This window comes from Vicia villosa, linkage group LG5, assembly GCF_029867415.1.
Source record: "Vicia villosa cultivar HV-30 ecotype Madison, WI linkage group LG5, Vvil1.0, whole genome shotgun sequence".
NCBI classification, from domain to species: domain Eukaryota; kingdom Viridiplantae; phylum Streptophyta; class Magnoliopsida; order Fabales; family Fabaceae; genus Vicia; species Vicia villosa.
Genome location: NC_081184.1, coordinates 170,557,131 through 170,578,078, shown reverse-complemented (window position 1 = coordinate 170,578,078; position 20,948 = coordinate 170,557,131). Strand labels below are relative to the sequence as shown.

The 20,948-nt window shown below is 34.2% G+C and overlaps 1 protein-coding gene across 1 annotated transcript; it reads right to left on the bottom strand.

Moving 5' to 3' along the window:
* Positions 1-523: 523 nt before the first annotated feature.
* Positions 524-7,222, bottom strand: LOC131603900 (proline-rich extensin-like protein EPR1). Its single transcript, XM_058876359.1, has 7 exons — positions 7,062-7,222; positions 6,890-6,967; positions 2,988-3,026; positions 2,337-2,906; positions 2,164-2,256; positions 1,156-1,341; positions 524-1,078 (listed from the first exon to the last, which is right to left on the bottom strand). Exons 1-7 carry the CDS (start codon positions 7,152-7,154, stop codon positions 953-955), a joined length of 1,185 nt encoding a protein of 394 aa, XP_058732342.1. The 5' UTR covers positions 7,155-7,222; the 3' UTR covers positions 524-952.
* Between the last annotated feature and the right edge of the window lie 13,726 nt (positions 7,223-20,948).

Below are 20,948 nucleotides of genomic sequence, written 5' to 3'. Positions count from 1 at the left end.
TTTAAGACTGATTTGTTTTAACTTTAAATATTTATTTTTTAAATGTGATTTTTAAACTATTTTTTAAATAGTAAAAGTTTTTTATAATTTTTTTTAAAGATTATTGAATAGTATAGTTTTTTATAATATTCAATTTATACTATAGTTTTTTATAATTTAATACTAAATGTTTTATATTATTGAAGATTAAACACAAATTTTTCAAAAAATTATATTTCAAAAATAATTTTTATGAAAAATTATACAAAATAACTTTAAATTTAATTACTTTTTTTAAATTTCTTTATCCAAATTAAATTATATTAAAAGGGTTAAATAGCTAAAATAAAATATTAAGAAAAACTATTTAAATCAATTTTTTATTTATAACTTTTTTAAATAAAAAAAATCTTTGTAAATTATTTTTTAACAAAAAATGATAACAATATAAAAGTCATTTTAAAATAATATTTAAACATACATACATTTAGCATAGTTAGTATAGAAGGGGCCGTGGAAATTTTCTTCACCTACCAATGCCTAAAATTTATTTTGAAAACTCTCAAAATTCACGTAAATGTCAGACTTATTCTGTTAGGGTGTCTATTTAAAATCATAAAATCCTTTTTGAAATGAACATTTCACATATCGATCAGTCAATCAGTGTAAAAAGTTTTGAAGATGACATTTTACAGCTCTTGAAGAGCTTCATCATCTCACATTCAACAGCATTCTGCAGTAAACCATTTTGGTGTTTATCCTTGACCTTTTTATTTAAGGTGGTGTCCTAACTCTAATCTAAATTTTTCTTCATAAAATGACAACATCCAGAAAATAATATGGTTATAATTTGTTACACAATTTTTGTATCACCAATAAAACCTAATCGCCTGCAACCACTTCAAACATTGATAATAGAAGAATCTATGCTACATTAAGAGGACTGGGACTACCAGTGTGTTTTCGTATTGCATCATTTACGCAACATCAGCTGCAGTTGCAACACTTGATTTCTTTGTTCTGGAGGCAGAAGATTTATCTGCTCCGGTGTGAGACTCATGACCTGCTGAAGCAATGCCTTCTCCATATCTGGGGTCAACTGCATTTAACAAAGGAGAGAACATCAATAGACTGCAGGGCAATTTCATGAGAATAATGCTAATTTACAATGATTACCGCAGGAGGCCGAAGAGACTGATTAGCAGCACCCATCTGACCAGAAACCATAGATGGTGGTCCCGGAGGACCAGAATGCTGTGGTAGATTTTCTGAAGGACCAGGCATCCAAGAAGACCCTCTATCAATTTGCATTGCATTTCCAGCTTGACTGCCAAAATCAGACCCGAAAGGCATATTTCCAACCTAACATACAAGCATGACTTAGCACCTGAATAACCAAATACTATCAAGCAAAAAGTATTGCTAAAATCATCATGACTGATACGGCTTTTCAAGCCGTTTTACTTATGTTTGCTTCTTTCAGTTGAATCACCAAAATGAACTTGGTTTTAAGCAAATGCCAGCACACTAGTTAATTAAACAAAACCGATGAGCTCAAGTCAATTGTGAAAATCAAATGGGCAAATGATACATTTGTCCGGAATAAATGGTGTACATTTTTATCTTCTGTTATTAATTGGTTTCAACTTTTCGCGTTCAGCCATGGTATTCATCTGTGTAATATGGCAGCAGAGCAGAGCCTGGCTGCTATAAGACTTCATAGCCTTACATTTTTCAGCACTGGAAGTGATTGTGGTCCCTATCTCAGAAACTAGGTTCTGATGCAGGTGGTATTCTTCACAATGTAAAAAAACCCATGCCCTCCATTTTCTTTGGGGAAAATATCAGCTGCAGCAGTCCCTATTTTCCATGGACACCCACCCACCCACAACAGTAGTTGTGCTATATACAAACACAGTAAAGATTATTATCTTGTATATATATTTTTGACACCCCACTATAGTGTTATTGAAATCGGCTACCAGGAGCTGTAACTCGGGAATCGGGATAGATAACTATGGTTTCATGTTTCAACAATCAATGAAGTGACGAGTCATAAACTCATGATGGCAACGGGAAAGCATTATAAAAGCCATTTGATGCCCCAAAGCCAAATCACTAACTCATGGTACCAAAGCAGTTTTCAAATCCTAACTATCAGTTGTATTTTCTATCTTGACATACCTGATAAGGTGACTGAGATGATTGCGGATTTTGTAGTGGTGCCTGCCCCAGTGGGAACGCAGATCCAACATTAGAAGGAGGTTTTGCACCAGGCTGAAAAGTTCATCAACAAATACTGTTATAGTTGAACATGTCATTAGATCATAAATTGTAAAGTGAGATATTTGGCTTACATGATACATGGGTTGCGGATGATTGTGAGAAGCACCACCAGCATGTTGAAAGCCTAAGTTTGCACCCATTTGTGGGGGATATTGGGGATGGAAGGTTTGCACTGAAGGTGGTCTGAGCTGTGGTGGCAGTGGTGGTTGCATAGGCATATGTGGAAATCCAGGTGTCTGCAATGGTTGCTGACTAGAGGCAGTTGGCATTTGTGTTGGATGATGTGGCTGTGAAGATGAATGAACAGAGGGTGGAGGTATCTTTGGAAGTTGTGATGATTGTGGAACAGTTGCCGGAGCCACTTGCGGTGTCAGATGTCCTTTGGGATGTTGTGGCATCTGCATAGAATGTGCAGCCATGGGCTGAGACTGATGACTCGTTGCAGGAACAGTAGAATAAGAAACTGGCACTGAAGGCTGGTTTTGGTGTTTCCTCGGAGGAATATGAGTGTGAGATACACCTGCTTGATCCTGTGTGCCACCCTTTCCAGGCAATAATGGGGCAGGCTGAACGCTTGGCTGTTGTGTTGGCTGTACTGTCTGCTGAATGTTCTGCGGAACCACTGGCTGAGCTTTCGGAACCTAGAAACAAACATTACTTAACATGTAAATTTCTACAATAGAAGGTTGAGAAAAATGACATCAAAATATTGAGAGAAATACCGCTTGTGGCGACTGCACCATTCCAAGCATGATTTGTGCCTGATTGACAAAATAAAATGGACAAAAATTCTCAAAGTTAAGCAAATAACTAAGGAGGCTGAAGCCCATGAAATAGTATTTAAATGAGATTAGTTTAAATTTTAAAGATGTGTTAAAATTTCATATCAATAGTTGAAATGTCATACTTTACCATCTAAAGTAAAATCTAACTTCAAAGGGACCAAATCCAACTCAAAGAACATTGGTGAAATAGATAGAAACATCATGTGTGCAATGGGACAGCCTAAAAAAATCTTCATGTGTAGAAAGAAATTTTTGCTTTTTCAAGTAGTGTCGTGAGGTCAAGCATAAAGCAAATTCGCATCATTTAATAATCGAACTCAATAACTATATAGTCAATGGCATCAAGAAGTGAACTATTAGAAGTTTCAAATGATTTGAATGCTCACTAAAGAGTAAAGAATGATTTCAATTTGTATAATACTATAAACCACTATATAATAAAATTGAATGTGGTAGTTTTAAAAAATGAATTAATACGCTCTGAGCGAGGCATATAACGTGCAAAGAATACAACTAAACTGTAACAGAAGCACCACGTGTGGTGGGTGAGTCAGCAGCTAAGGTGGAGGAAAAGGAAAGGAATACGGGTCAGAATGGCCAACAAGTTACTTGCAGATTATATGATAGGGGATAAATAGTGAAATGGGGAAATGTGAGAGCATCTCTTTTCTTTCCTCTAATTTTCTTCTCTCTCGTCTGATTCTCTTCTCTGACATTCCTATCTCAATTTCTGGGTACTTTTCCCTAGTTTTTTCACTGCTGCAAGTGAGGTTATTAATACAAAAGAAGCAGCATTCCATTTATACCATTAAGAACACAAGATTGAAGGAGTTGAATATGGAAGTAGGCAGAAATAATAGAGAAGAATTATGCAGATCTGCAAGCTCAAACTCGGCGACTGGAAGTTGGCCACCAAGCTTGGTCTGATCGCTGGTAACAGTGACCACAAGCCCAGAAGCAATGTTAGATAAACTCAATGAAGTCATTTTGCTCCTGTTACAGAAATCCCAAGCTCATCCACCTCCAACCATGGCTCTCTGTGAATTCAACTGAAGAGGCATCTTGCCCTGCTTTTCAGGTAAGGTACATTAAACTCGATTTCCCTCATTTTGATGGAAAAAATGCCATCGGATGGATTTTAAAGGCATAGCAATTTTTTTAGTATCATAACACTCCCGGTATGGAGAGATTAACTGTTTCCTCAGCTCAATTGGATTAAGAGATTGTTCCTTGGTTCCAATTATGGAGGAAATTTACTAGAGCTCTTGAATTGGATTTCAGACCATCACTGTATGACTGTCTCCGTGCTGCAGTTTCAATTGATCAAAAACGGAATGGTAGCGGAATACTACTTCAAATTCACATCCCTAGCCAATCACTCCGAGAGTGTGATCAACAAACCACTGCTGGATTGTTGCTTGAGGGGCTTACAAGAGGATATTTGTCATGATGTTGAGTCCCTTACACTAAACACGATTACGTGCGGTGGATTTTTTTGAGGAAAAATACCATGCCATAACCAAACACCAAACAAACTTCACCAAAAGTACAGCAGCAACAAACACAGACCCACCATAAATTCTCTGATAACCCACTCAAATCAGGCAAACACCACACTTACATAAATCCAATTTACGGCCAATATTGCCAACATCTACTAGCAAACTGCTGACCCAAAATGCACAAAACCAGACCCATTAAAATGATGTCTGCAGCAGAAATTCAACTTAGGAGAGAGAGACAAAGGACTATGTTATTTCTGTGAAGAAAAGTTGTCTTACTCAAACAAGTGCCCAAACAAACAGACCCTGAACCAACTGACTTGGAAAAACAGACTGAGAGTATCATTACAAATGACCTTCACCTATCCATGAATGCCATAAAAGGAGGCGGTACAGGTGTGGGAGGTCTATTCGATTTGCAGGACAAATTGGTCATATTCCAATTCAAATATTACTAGATGGTGGCAGATCTGAAAAAAAATTGCAGCCAAGAATTGCCACTTTTTGAAACCTATTGAAAACTCACCTAGTTTCAGGGTTTCGGTAGAGAATGGTCAAACAATGCAAACTGAAGGACGAGCGGGGAAATTATCTGTGCATGTTCAGAATCATGAGCTAGCAAGCTCCATGGCACTTATTTGTGTCTATAACTATAGCTGGACATGCTGGATATGCTGGGGTTGGACTGAACCCATCAAGATGCTTAGGCCCGGCACTGCTTCATGGAGGATCTTTATGGAATGGACATTGAGGTTTTTGGGCTGGTCTTTTCTTGGCCTGCTAAATATACTACAGTGTCTCTATTAATCTACCAAAAGAGGGTTTGCATTGGGTTGATGGAGAACATGATGTCTTACGGTTGGCTATGGGTTCTTGTGAGACTGTCTCTGCTAGTGCAATCAGAAATGATAAATGGTTGTGAAACAACATAGGGTTCTAGGTGAAAGTATGAAAAGAAAGAGGCGGGTTGGTTTTTTTTTTGTTATCACTGTATTGGACAGAAAATAAATGTTCTTTTGAGGAAAGCAATTTTCACTTTTTCATACCCTTGAAAACATGAGAACTTTTTTCTTTTTTGGCAAAAAAGTCATGTGGAATTGTACAGAGTGTTGTCGATGGCGGTCCATGGCAGAGAGCCAAAATCCCGTCATATTGACCGCTTTTGCGACGCCATTATAGAAAATTATGGCGGAAAACCCCACAATATAAGCTTATATTTACCATTGCGGCTAGTCCAAAAACTGCCATGTATATCCGCCATAGCAGCCATGGCATCGCTATTTGATAACACTGATTGTACTTTGTGCAATACTTAAATAAAACATGTTGCATTAAGTAAATCCATATTAAACTGAAGTGAAGATTGAAAAGGTAATGAGTATGAAATCCAGCCTTAACTAATGCACACATTATCCAGGAATTAAAGTTAACACTACCTAGTTACCACTTACCACTAAGTAATACTGCATAGTTATAAACATCATCCCAATTACAAGCCAAAACTTGTAAACAGATCAAACATAATCCCAATTACAAGCCAAAACTTGTAAACAGATCAAACATAATCCCAATTACAAGCCAAAACTTGTAAACAGATCAAACATAATCCCAATTACAAGCCAAAACTTGTAAACAGATCAAACATAATCCCAATTACAAGCCAAAACTTGTAAACAGATCAAACATAATCCCAATTACAAGCCAAAACTTGTAAACAGATCAAACATAATCCCAATTACAAGCCAAAACTTGTAAACAGATCAAACATAATCCCAATTACAAGCCAAAACTTGTAAACAGATCAAACATAATCCCAATTACAAGCCAAAACTTGTAAACAGATCAAACATAATCCCAATTACAAGCCAAAACTTGTAAACAGATCAAACATAATCCCAATTACAAGCCAAAACATACTACAACGCAAATATTCTGTAGAGCATATCTAAACATTCTCTCATCTTATGTTTTATTTTAGCCTCCAGCATCGGACCCGTGAAACACACTAGTTTATATTAAATCAAAGCCACTCCAAAGCTAATCGTTATGAGCACCCTTACTACTCCTCCAACATGTAATGTATAAATAATAATAATACCCTTAAAACGATACCACAACAGCACTCCTTGCTTTCAATTGAAAGAAGAAGTTACATAATTGCCGTTAACCATACTTTCATAAAATTAAATTTAGGGTTTTATCTTATAACCGAAGCTTAACGCGCTAGGGGAAAATCACAGCTCTACATTTAATCACTAGAAAATTCAATTTAGGGTTTTATCTTATGCAATGCAATCAATTGAGAACTAGTATAAGCAATTGGAAAAGCATAAAAACCTGAAAAAGTGATTTTGTCAACATAGGGTTTTGAATGAGAATCTGCCTAGCTTGTTTCTGGTTCTGCTCGATCAGATTCTGAATCGGAAACAAAATCGAAAAGGTTAGGTTTAGCAATAGCGCGTAGTAATTGGTTCGTGGAGAGTGAAAAAGAGTATGCAATGTTTGTTACCTTCATCTGAGACATGATATCGTAAAGTTGATTCTTTGACATTCCGGCGAGGTTCACCGGTAAAACCTCGCCGCTCGCCTGTTTTCCGGCCATTGCTCAGCGTTTGTATGCAAAATACTGTACAGCGTTTCAACGCACAACCAGAGTTTGTTAATTTGTATACTTTATTATTTATATTCATTATTTATTTTTTTCCTATAACACCTTAATAATTTATTAGTTTCTACTTTCTACTTTATAATTAATAATTAAATATATTATTTAAATGGCTAAATTACAGTTTTGGTCCATCTGTTTTGGGTTTTTCACGATTTTGGTCCCCCTATTTTCTTTTTAAACAGTTTTGGTCCCCATCCCAATTTTGATGCAACTGTTCATGTACGAACATGTACTGTTCATGCACTGTTCATGGACAAAATTGGGATGGAGACCAAAACTGTTTAAAAAGAAAATAGGGGGACCAAAATCGTGAAAAACCTAAAACAGGGGGACCAAAACTGTAATTTAGCCTATTTAAATTAATAGTTACTAATAATATTGGATTGAACTTTAAAATATTTAAAAATTTTAATTAAGCAAATGGAACTCTCTAATAATTTGATACAATTAAATTAATTTATCGGCATTATACAAATAGTCAATGTGGATCGGCCTGGATTGGGTGTTTGTTTTTCTCCAATTTTATTGGGTCGTTTTGGTTGGTCTTTGTTATCGGATGTGAAACTAGAATTATTGTTGTAAATTTGTTGAGAGCAGCCTCAAGAAAGTCTTGTTCTAACGTTCTGCGACAATCGTAAGAGTTTTTTGGGCAAATTGGGAGACACTTGAAAGAGGGTAAGTGGTCGTAGGAATACGTGCATTAAATACTCGTTTCATCACTAAGATGTTTTTATAGAGGTCTCTCACGTCAACCTAGGCCTCTAAGATAGAGAGTCGATGATATTAGAACGTTTGAGTGTACTAGAGTGTCGTTATCGATCTAAGGTTGAATTTGGGTCGTTGATCACATCTTTTGATATTTCATTGATTCTTGGTCGTAGATCAAAATGCCCCATATCTACCTATAAATTGAGGGAATGTGATTGATTTCTCTTTTGGTTTTCTTTGCTTCAAAGTACTATGTTTCTTAAATCTTTCAAGGGATCATCATGTTTCCAATGATCTTCCTAGTTCATTAGATATCTCTGATTTTGCGATATTTTTGGCTCTTTGGTGGTTCTATTTATTATTCCCTTGAATCCAACACATACTCAAGGCACCACTCTCTTCCTTTGTCGTTTTGGTTGCTTGTGTTTATTTTAAGATATGGCCAGTATAGGAAACACAGACATTTGTTCGTAGATTTTCTTAATGATGATGATATAAGTTATGTCTCTTCCTGAACCGAAGTGATAAACATATAAATATTGAAAGTGTCCTTTTTAGATGTAAGACATCCCTTAGTAGACTTCATACAAATTAATGAGAGTTTTGATAATGTGGGGAGTCCAAGCGAGGATGTTGATGAGTTGGAAGATTCCATTTAAGTGGGAAATCCCGAGATGGGTGTGACTAGAGAAGGGGAATTTAATCCTTCACGTTTGACATCAAAGAAGTCACTCGTGGTCTTGCCTTCCCGAGCTTCCTATGTCGAACCTGGAGATTATAGATATTTACACTGATGAATCAAAGGCCCAAATCTATATCAATAGTTTTACGCACATTAATTGTCGTAAACCTAGTGAAAATAAGGCTAAGGGTGGATAGAGTTCCAATCACAGCTGCAATTTTTTATCTATTGACTGTGAGACTGATTTGGTGTGAAGGGGACAACAGGCTCTTCAGTATGGGTATTATTTGGTTACTTCTCTTAGTCGTGATGCCCATGAAATCTTTTTTGGGATACCGAAGGATCATATGGATCGTATAGACCTCCCTCGAGGCATGCCCCTTCTTCTCCTCAAGATAATCCAATGGCTCCAAAGTGTGTGGACAAGTTCTCAAGATATTAAAGGGATAATCATTTTTTGAAGGGATTCAACACTTACATCTACATACATTGTAATCTATCTTAAGAGGATGGGAGTTTAAAGGTCAATCTCGCCCAAAAAGGAAGAGGCGCCATTTATAGGCATGGTTGTTGGTAGAGGCGACACCAAGAAAGAGAGGAAGAACATTTTTGGTGAGGAAATGAACCATAGTTTATTTTTAAGTTTTTAATATTGCATGATTTCCTTTATGTATTCATCGCTTATTATCTGCCTTGCAGATAACATGAGCATCCTCAACTCGATGGTGGTGATGAAGAGATGTGTTGCTAAAAGCACACATCCTCCACTTGTTCCACCTCTACATTATCTAGTTGAGGCCCATAAAATGGTTGAGCATGGAGGTGTGCAACAGAAAATAGAGTTGTCAAAGGTTCAACCCCAAAGAGATAGGTTAGAGGATGTAGAAAACTAAGTCCCTCCGATTTTTGAGGGTTGGAGTAAAAAAATTCATGATCACCCCAACCACCATGCTTATGATCTATCTTCATCAAGGACGGTTAGTGAAGATTATTCCAGGCGAGAGAAGAACAAAAGGCCTATTATCAATGGGCCGACTTCTAAGAGGCTTAAACGAGGATGCCCAAGTCTAGGAAGTTGATAATGGGTGGGACTCAGGGTGTGTCGCCTACTTACACCATGCATCCTTTTCTTTTTACTATTGGCAGTGGATTGACCAAGGATGTCCGGTTCAGCCTCCCAAAAAATGACTACACCTTCTTTTTAGCTTAATTGAGTTGAGCCACTGGGAGGCGATGGCAGAGATGCCTTACGATATGCACCAAGCGGCCTGTGTGTTGTCCATTGGTGTAGCTAACAAATAAGACGTTTTGGCCCTAAACAGGCTCAAAAAGAATAAGGAGGTCTTGCAAAAGTGATTTGACTCCATCCTAGAGAGATACGACCTTATAAAGAAACTTGTTGATGTGAGGAAACTCTTAGAGGTTGCAGAGAAAGAAATGAAGGAGTACAATTCCCCTTCCTCCCTATACGCAAAAGTGAAAGATTTAGAGTTGCTGGTAAACAAGAATGAGAAACCTTTGGGTGATGTTTAGACATCTTTGTTTGGCACCAAAGCTGCTTTGACTAGGAACAATGAGTTACTCTAAACTACTTATAAAATAAATTAATGGAGGATATGGAGACCACTCTGAGGTGGATTATAGAGCCATCATATGTTTGTAGATGGGTGCCTACATATGACGATAATCTTTCCCTTTCCAAGCCTAACCTTTTAAAGAGTTCATTGTACATATGATGTCACATAAGTTCCTCCATCAATTAGATCCTTGACAATTCGCGTTTTGTTATTCTAGTCATTGTTACTAGTGGAAATACTTTGTTGGGGATACTACCAACTTTTTCATAGTTTGTGAACCCCAAAATGGGTCTTTCGTTTGTTGCCTCCTTATTTTTCGCTCATCATTTTTTACTCTACGATCGGTCTCTTTGTAGTTTTCTTAACCGGTTCTTTTAAGAGGAATAGTCCTCCCATAACAGAGGATATAAGATGAGATTCTTCTTGCTCAAGATGGGGAGAGAAATGAGTGATTGTAACAGTTATGTGATAATTGTGTTGAAGTATATATAAATGAGTTGCAATTAAGTTATATATGATCTCAACGAGATTTTTATCGACTTGTATTTCAAATGTGGTCTCTAGCAATTGGAGGTTCTATTGACATCTTTGACTTTGACGACTATAACTGCGGTGGAGGCAGAAATCATTTTGACATTCTGTCTTGGGATTGCTATTGACAAGGCAAAGTTGTTGTAAGGGTTATAACAACTAGAGCTTGTACTCTCTATGGGAGATATGTGTTAGAACACGATTTGTTCTGATCAATATTCTTAGTTTTGATGATAACAATGTATATGAATTTTGTATGAGATAATGTGGTACTCTAATACTATGCAATTTCCATTTCAGGAATTATATACAGAGTATGCACAAAATCAGCGCAAGAAGCACTGACTCAGAAGGTTCAGCATGCAACATCAGAACATGGTCTGGCAAGACATCAGAAGATGGTCAAGCAGAATCAGAACATGGTCTATGGAAGCATCAGAAAGACTTGAGATCAGAAGCAGAAGCATTGAAGTTCTCATGGTATCACGCTCAGAAGCACTTCAAGGTCAAAAGATAAGAAGATGCTCTGCACCAAGCTGTTTGACTCTGATGATATTCAAACGTTGTTTACACAAACATCAGATCAGAAGCAAGTACTAGCTGGCAGGCTACGCTGACTGACAAAAGGAACGTTGAAAGCTATTAAAGGCAACGTCAGTAGACACAGCGAAAGCAAGGCTCGAGGTAGTTGACAAAAGAGTGAAACATTAAATGCAATGCTGTACGGAATACGCAAAGCATTAAATGCTCCCAACGGTCATCTTCTCAAACGCTTATAAATATGAAGTTCTGATGAGAAGCTATGTTACGAATTACGAACTCTGAACCAACTTGCACAAACGCTGTTCAAATCAAAAGCTCTCAAACTTCATCTTCAAACTCACTACATTGCTGTTGTAATATATTAGTGAGATTAAGCTTAAACTTAAGAGAAAATCACAGTTGTGATAATAGCTTTATTAGAAGCATTGTAACTCTTAGAATTTGTTTACATTAAGTTGTAAGAACTAGAGTGATCAGGTTGTTGATCAGTATACTCTAGAGAGTCTTAGAGGGTATCTAAGCAGATTGTTCCTAGAGTGATCAGGTTGTGATCAGTATACTCTAGAAGACTTAGAAGTTGTCTAAGTGGAAAACCATTGTAATCTCGTGTGATTAGTGGATTAAATCCTCAGGTGAGGTAAATCACTCCAAGGGGGTGGACTGGAGTAGTTTAGTTAACAACGAACCAGGATAAAAATCATTGTGCAAATTGTTTTTATCTTACAAGTTTTAAAGCTACACTTATTCAAACCCCCCTTTCTAAGTGTTTTTCTATCCTTCAATATGGCTCTTCCCGTGCGATGGCGAGGGCCAATGCAATGGTTTCAAGTGTTGAGGCAGCGTTGCAATAAGCGACTGATCATTTCGCTTAGGAAGTTACCATTGCTAACAATTATAAAAGTTATTAGTGATTGAATATTTTAATAATAATGGTTGTGGCGATACAATTGAAGAAATCTAAGAAGTCCAAAGTGGAATTTTGTGATAATCAAGATATGTTTCTCACAAACAGTGCCACTATTTCAATGTGGAACATTAAATTTATGACGAGTTGGTGAAGTTTACTATGGAAGGCCTCTAGCACAGTGGTGAAAGTATCTAGTGGATATATATATATATATATATATATATATATATATATATATATATATATATATATATATATATATATATATATATATATGATGTACTTACAAGTTTAGCACTCCAACGCCCAAGTTAGTAAAGGTAAAGAGGACAAACTTGCAAATATGCAATGAATCGTAACTTGATGTGGTGCGAAACCACACTTATATATGAATGATGGTTAGAACCGCCCTAGTGAATACAACACCTAGTAATGAGGGCCATTGGAGGAATTCTAATGGTTGAAATCAGCATGGTGCCTGAATCTATGTGTGGCTCCTTAACAAGGGCACACATATTCGTCGATTTGAACATTGGGTGCACTGGATTGGGCCTTCCTTTGGGTCGGTCTTATTCGGTTGTTTGGCTGCTCTAGAATACTTACAAAATGTCTTATGCTAAGTTTTTTCATATTTTTTAAGGCTGAGTTACACGGCTGGTACCTTAACTTAATTATTAGTTTCATGTTTGTCCTTTATTTAAAAGTGTTACTATTTAGTATACTATATGTAATTCGTCTAATTTTAAGTATCTAAGGTGGATCAATATTGTTGAGTGTCCATTGTAGACTTTATTATTTCCTTTAATTTAAATCATTCAATCTTTTTAACAAATATCACATAGTTTGATATTGAAAGTATATATAATCTAACGATAAACCATCAACACCTAATATTTTGATATTTCTTCATCTTCTTCCCTCTTATCATTCTCCATCTTAATTTTTACTTTCATAAACAATCATTTCAAACTTTAAAAAATAATTAAATCCAATCAATTTTAAAGGTATGTTTGGATTGGTGGAATGAGATGAAATGTAATAAAATGGAGTGGTTATTAATGAGATTCCATTGTTTGGATTTGCAAATAATGGATGAAATGAAATGGAACATGATGGAATCCATTTCATCTAATTTCTCATTTTTTGTTCTATCCATTTTGGAGTGTATGTGATAGAACGAGACATTTTTAATAAAATAAACAAACAATGGAATAGGATTTATATTCCATTCTACTACACTCCATTCTGCTCCGTTATGTTTCATTATGCTCCGCTGCGTTATGTTTCATCAATCCAAACATAGTCTAAGGGACAAATCTAATTAAATTAATCATGCATTTAAAACACAACAATGTATTATTTAGTCAAGAAACTATTTACAGAAGCACCAAATTTAAAAAATTGGAGCTTGATAATATTCGTAGTCAAAAAGTAATAGCTTCAATCAACAATAAAGAGTTTTAAATGTCCAAAAATAACAACTATCAAAAAAACGAAAGTGGCTTAAGAAAGGATATATTCTAAAGACATTATTATTATTATTATTATTATTATTATTATTATTATTATTATTATTATTATTATTATTATTATTATTATTATTTGACATCTCAATCAACCAAAAAATACAATAAAACATCGTCACCTACCTCTTGAAGCAATTACTAGACCAACAACCATAATCAAGAAATCTTAACTAGTAACAATTTCAAACCCACCTAAATAATCTGGTTAAATTTTTGTGAAATTCTACGACCAAAAACCCATAAATTGAATAAACTTAGAACCTTGTAAAGAACAAATTCAAATGGAATACACAAACTTAGTTCTATAAATGTGTAATTATTTATGTCAAGCATGGTTGTAATTTTGACAGAGCTGAAGCTGTATATAGTTGATAAAGTCGAATTTAGTTCTTAGAAGATGAATATGCATGTATTCGATAGAGAGTTGAATCCAGCAAGTGTTAGTCTAAGTTGTATTTATTCGACACAGAGTCAAATATAGCATGTCAAAATTAGTCTATTAGTTATTTTGAGATTTTTTAATGCGCAAAGAAATCTTATTATAAATAGGAGGGCACCTATTGTTTGAATATAGAGAGAATTCACAGTTGTGAACTCAAACAGAGAGAAACTCTGTATTTAGTAGAATAAATAAACATATTCTTCTTCTCTTCTCCCTAAACCTGATTTTCTCTCTTCTCGTACCCTTTTTTTCTTTCAAAGATTTTCTTTTCTTTTCAAAATCATTGTGCAAGGGAATCGTCTTGCAACCAAGGTATGGTTGAATCACTAGTATGAAGAACAAGAATCTTGAATCAATTGAGAAAGTGATTGAATCTCGTTCCATCAAAATTGGTTCTAACATGTGGTATCTATAACAATGTACGCGATTCTTGGGAAGCATAGTGAAATGACTTCTCATCCAAACGGGCATTTTCCAGCAAATTCTCCCATGTTGAACGACATAAATTATGATAATTGATGTAAGAAAATGATTTTTGTCTTCTACTATCAAGATGTTGGGATCTTGTGAAGAATGAAGTAACACCAATTAGCAAAAATGCAACGGATGAACAAAAGGTTGCACATAAAGATTTGAAGAACAAATATTATAAAACTCTCTTTATAATCCATCAATGTGTAGATCCATACAACATTGAGAATCTTGGAGATGTAGACTCATTGAAGGAAGCATGAGACATTTGGGAGAAATATTTTGGAGGAGCTGAGAAGGTGAAAGATGCGAGGTTACAAACTCACAAAAGAACGTATGAGTTGCTTTAGATGGAAGAAAGTGAAAGTGTGGCTTCTTTCTTTACTAGGGTAAGAAAACTTATGAATCAAATCAAATCAAGATGGTGGAGAAGTGTTAGCATCAAGATCAATAGTTGAAAAGATCTTGAGGTCATTGCTTCCAAAATTTGATCATATGGTAGTAGCCATAGAAGAATCGAAGGACCTGTCAAGCATGATAAAATAAAAACTTCAATGGATGCTTGAATCTCATGACAAAATAAGAGAGGCATTTTACATCGAATTGCAAGAATGACTTTGTTAGTGTTTAAAATTAATGATAAATTTAGTTAAATTTGTCCCTTGAAATTTTATGGATTTAATTATTGGATAGAGTATAGAAATATTAGGTGTTGAGGTTGATCGTTAGATTCTATAGACTTTGTATAAAAATATTAGGTGTTGAGGTTGATCGTTAGATTCTATAGACTTTCAATATTCACATGTGTGATATTTGTTAAAAAGATCAAACACTTCAAATTAAAGAAAATAATAAAATCTATGAAAGACACTCAATCGTTAGTTGGTTCAGTGATGATTGATACTAGATTTAGTAGGGAAAACTATTGTTTGATATCCCGCAATTTCAATTAGGATGAGGCTGAAACTACTTGATTTTAAAACTGACAACTGATCGGACTAAATCGGTTTTAAAACACACAAAAAAAAGTTACAAATTAAAATAATAGACTAACAAGTAAATTTAAGAACTAAATAGCAATGTTTGTAAAATAAAGGACCAACTTAATGATTTTTCACAAATATATTTTGAACATCATTAAAAAAACTAAAATTTTAAATATTTTAATATTAAATAAATTAAATATGAACTTTTTAACATAAAAAATTTAAGATAAAAGTAACAGTTATTTTTAGATAGGAAACTATTATTTAAAAATATGCCATAAAGGCTTCACGTACATTAGTATCGCAGGTTTTATCATGCTTGCTTTGAAATTCGTCATTTTTGCTTTGATCCTTATAGGTAATCTTTCTTTGACTTCTTGCTGGTATGTTTATTCTTTTTCTGCATAGGTAGGAATAGTTTGGGAATAGTATATTATTTATACTATATTTTTTCAATCAATTAAATTAAGGTGATATTTCATTTAACATGTAAATATTATATAAAAATGGAAGTAAGCAAACAAATAGCTATGTCATTATCTTTTTAGATAATAAAATCAAACATCTTAAAAATACATCTTAACAATTATATTTATTGCTCTAAGATATACTATTGTTATGCATGAGTATTTAAACTATCGGTAAAAGATCAACTTTTTTTAGTATTAAGAAGTCAAATGTGTCAAATAAAAATAGTATAAAAGCATGTTAATTGTCAAAACATGTTTTATCATGTTTGACCACTTTATTTGAAACAATTTTTACAGTTGTATGTTTCAAAGAAAAACTTTTACTTATGAGTCCCGCAAATGAAAAACCTTTGACACATGTATGCTTTCATCCTACCAACTCATACACCAAAATATCTATTGACCTAAAATATTAATACTTTTTATTTTGAAAACAAAATTTTTTAAAAAATTTAATTATAGTTTAAAAAATATAAAAATACAAGATTAAGGTTCTGGTCCGAAAGGGCGTGGGTTCAAATCCCACTCTCAACAAATATTTTATCAATTTTTTATTTCAAACAATTATTAAAAATAACTCCCTTAACCTTTTTAACTCCAATTTTTTTCTATAATTCTATATAGATATTTTCTATCTTATATTTTTTCCCATAAATTAAAAATATTATTTTGTCATTTTTCTCTTATTTTCTTTTAATTCATTTCCAAAATTATTTCTCCACGATTCTCAAATATTTTGAGATCTACCTTTTGATATCTTGTTTCACATGATTTTCTTGATCTTCCATAATTTTCTTGATCATTTATTTGCTTATTTGATATTTATTTTGAATGTTCTCTTTGAATTCCCTTATAATCCATTTAAAAATATTTTAATTTGATTTTGTTTGTTTTGTTTGACTTTAGCTCCGACTTTTTGGTTGGCTTGATCAATTAGGTTGACTGAAGTTTCATATTGTTTGATTTATCTTAGATTGAGACTTGATGAACTTTCTTAATTTCAAATATACTTTTAAATGATCATCTGAACATTTTCAGTACTTTGGTTTGATGATAAAGGTGTCCCAAGTATCATGAAGAGTGTTGTTTAAAGTAATGATTCAATCCCTTTGCCTTTGTGCTTGATCAATTCTCAGTTCTATTCTTCCCATCTTCATGATTTTGTTTTGACTTGTGGTGCTGGTTTTAGGAGAATGATTTCTATCATTTCTTTAACAAGTATGGTACATAAATTTGCTATTGACCGACCTCATATAGGTACACTTACGATTGTTAACATAGCGTTAAATTATCTCGATTCGGTTGATTGATCAATAACATTAACCATTTATTATGCTAACTTGATTATTATGCACTTTATTTTAATGTCATTTACTTTATGCCATTTACATTCATGTCATTTATATTTCAAGCTCTTTACTTTTATGCCTCTTTCTCTTTGCCCATTGGGCTTCTATTTCTTCTTTTATTCAAAAGATCCAAAAACACTTAAATTTGAGAGAATCCTAAAAATTCTTAATAATTTTGTATGGACTTGACGTTACTATCCCATGGTTATGGATTTTGGATTTTGGACTTTGGACTTTGGACTTAGACTTATAATGTTTTCTCTTTGCTTGGAGATTCATCTGATCCTTTGGTTCATCTAGACCTTGGATATTCATATGAGAACTTTGCCCATATCTTTATACATAGTTGAACCTTTGAACTTGCAACTTAATTTGGTGCTCTATGATTTTAATGTTCATCTAATACACTTGTGGTCTTGTATTACATTTGATGTTTGGCTTTCATATGAGGCTTTGGGATTCATCTGGTCATATTGCTTTGCTTTCTTATTGTTAAAGTCCAAAGTGAAATGAATGCTTATGGTCATTGATATCAAATGCTTGCTCCATCTTGTGGTTAGTTCACTTGTACACACAAAGACTTTCTCTTAGGCTACCTAACAATGAGACCTTTTATTTCATGTTATTTACTCTATGCTTTAGGATAGTCCCTTCATCTCCTCCCACTTCTTCAATTTTCAAAACTTCTCTCTTTTTCAAAACCTTGTTGTTTTCAAACTTAAAACCTTTCATAATAAAACTTGACAAAGTTAAGTGATCTTCAAACTTTTTTCTTAATAAATTCTAAAGAACTTAAGCATATTCAAACATTTTAAAAAAAAACATAAAAAAGACAACCATCATCAAACTTTCTCTTTGTGCCGTTGTGCACTTTTTCTTTTAATTTTTTTTCAGAAAGGAAGAACATTAGTCCAATTCTTGCAATGATGCAAACCCTAAGACCCTAAGTTGTGATTGCAGCTGTTGATATTTTTCACTTGAGTGTGAGACATGCTTGTTGATTAAATCCAAGTAAAACTCTTCATATCAAGATGACCAAAATACACACTCCCTCATACTTGTGGATGACAATTGGTGTTTTTCACTCGAAAGCGGCGAAATGCCTTTTCCATTAAAATCAAACAAAACAAAGTTCCGTGTTTTCTTTTTGAGCACAACTACAAATGTTCGGACTTCTCTATTGCACAGAAGGGGTATGTAGACACAATATGTGACATCTTGCCAAGCATACAAAAATAAAAATAATTATTTCCTTATCTCATCAATCTTTTGCAAACTTTAACCCTTTAGCCTAAAAAACACAGATTTTCAAAAGGTTCTTATGGATTACTACAAATGTGAGGGGTGCTAATATCTTCACCTTGCATAACCAACCCCCGTATCTAGATCTATTATTTGTTGAGTTTTATCGATATTTTCCCTTTCCCTTGTAAATAATAAAGTTCGGTGGCGACTTTTGCTTTGCAAGTTAAGTTAATCAATAGCTTAATCTCAAATTTCCTCCGCGACATAAACATATTGAAATTAACATAAATCTAGCATGACATAAATCTTACATAACATAGTTTCACCATTATCACAAGTAGTTCTATGATGTTTTATCATTATTAGAATATTTTTTTATTGATCTCATAAGTGTTGCATCCACCTTGGCATGACCCTTAGTTTCGTAACGGCGAAATATACTCCACATTTTTCTTACATCTTCCTCGATCTTGAGCTCAAATTTACTGAATCTTATTTTTTTTAAAGAACGCTTATCTCAAGGGAACAATAATCAATTTTAACCATTCTTTGATTATCTTTATGGTGTGAGAGATTCTCGATTTTGGACTTTAGATCCAACAGACCAGAGTGATATTATTTGTAACCCTAAATGCAAATGGAAGGTTTCTAATGGTAAAGTAAATAAATTCAAGGTAAAAATATTGATTTAATATTTTTTAATAATTTACTAAGAGCAACTGAAGCATATTTATATAACATTCATGAAGTTGCGAGAAACACAAAAAAGGGGGTTTAAATTGGATTGCATCAAATATAATATTTTCACAACTTCAAACAAAAAGCTAACAAGTGAATAAAAAAATGAACACAATTATTTTTATCTTGGTTCACTGTTAACTAAGTTGCTTCAGTCCATCCCTCAAGGTGATTTTCCTTATCCATAACAAAGACTTAATCCACTATAATCAATTGATTATGGATAACTAAAATAGGTCCGATCAACCTTGTTGACAAGCCTAACAAGTCCGCAGATCCATATTGTTAGGCCACAGACAACCATAATAAGTTTGATCAACCTTGTTGACAACCTCAACAAGTCCGTCGATCCTTATTGTCAAGATGCAGACAACAATAATAAGTTTGATCAAACTTGTTGACAACCCCAACAAGTCAGTCGATCCTTATTGTCAAACCATAATGACTGCAACCAAAAGTCTTCTTTAGAATCCTGACTACACCTAGTCTCTCAAGGAACCTATCAACAATTGTTGATTACAAATAAGTGTACATAGAGATGCTTTTGACAAGCAGATTGCATAATGTTTAACTACAACAACACAAAAATGTTGATAGCAAGATATAAAAAAAAGCTCTTTGCTAAGAATACAAAACTATACAAAGAATATCACAGTTTGTGCAGCGCTTTAACGTACTTTCGTAGAACTGATTCGTTGCATTCAAATTTTTCCAAGTCTTCCTTTTATAGTTGTAAAAGAATTTTGTTGGAGTGTAGAATAGGAAACATAAAACTATTTGTTTTGTCCCCGACGGTCATGGTGGAAATGGTAGACAAAAGTACAAAAAGGACTGTTCTTACGTAACCCTATTAAAGTAGTGGTCCTAGTGTACTTTGTACTTTTATACTCACCATCTCATGCAAGTCAGTCTTGATTTATATCTTATATTTATTTAGAGGCTTATGATGTATGTTGATTGAAGCATGTTATAGAAGGATCAGGGTGTGAGTCTTATTAACCTAAGTCTTTTGAGTCTTCAGAACTTATTCAGAAGACCCTTGTCTTCAGAGTCTTCAGCATTATGTCTTTAGAAGTAATGTCTTCAGATCTTCAGAACTCGTTCAACAGAACATTGTCTTCAGCATCTTTAGAGCTTGAGACAGTAAAAGCAAAACTTTAGAAGGGCTCCAAAGCTTCCTTGTAAAGTCACGATCATAAGCTCTTGTACTAACGTTCTTTAGAACCGCTGAGTAAGAGGCATTCTAGAATCTTGACGTATCTCTGTAACATATCAAAGGTATTTTTCCAGAGTGTTGAGTTCAGAATCTAATGACCTCACCGCCTTCTTACTAGAGTCAAAACCTCTTTAGCAAAATCTACACACTAGACAAAAACCATTAGAGTACACAATTATTCTCTAAGATACCATGTAAAGATATCATCAAAACTCAAGGCCAGGTGCAGAATCAATCTTGTTCTTACAATCTCCCTTTTTTGATGATGACAAAACCATGTATTTTGATAGAACAATTCATACAAGGTAATCACCATAGGACACAAACTCAGCAAATC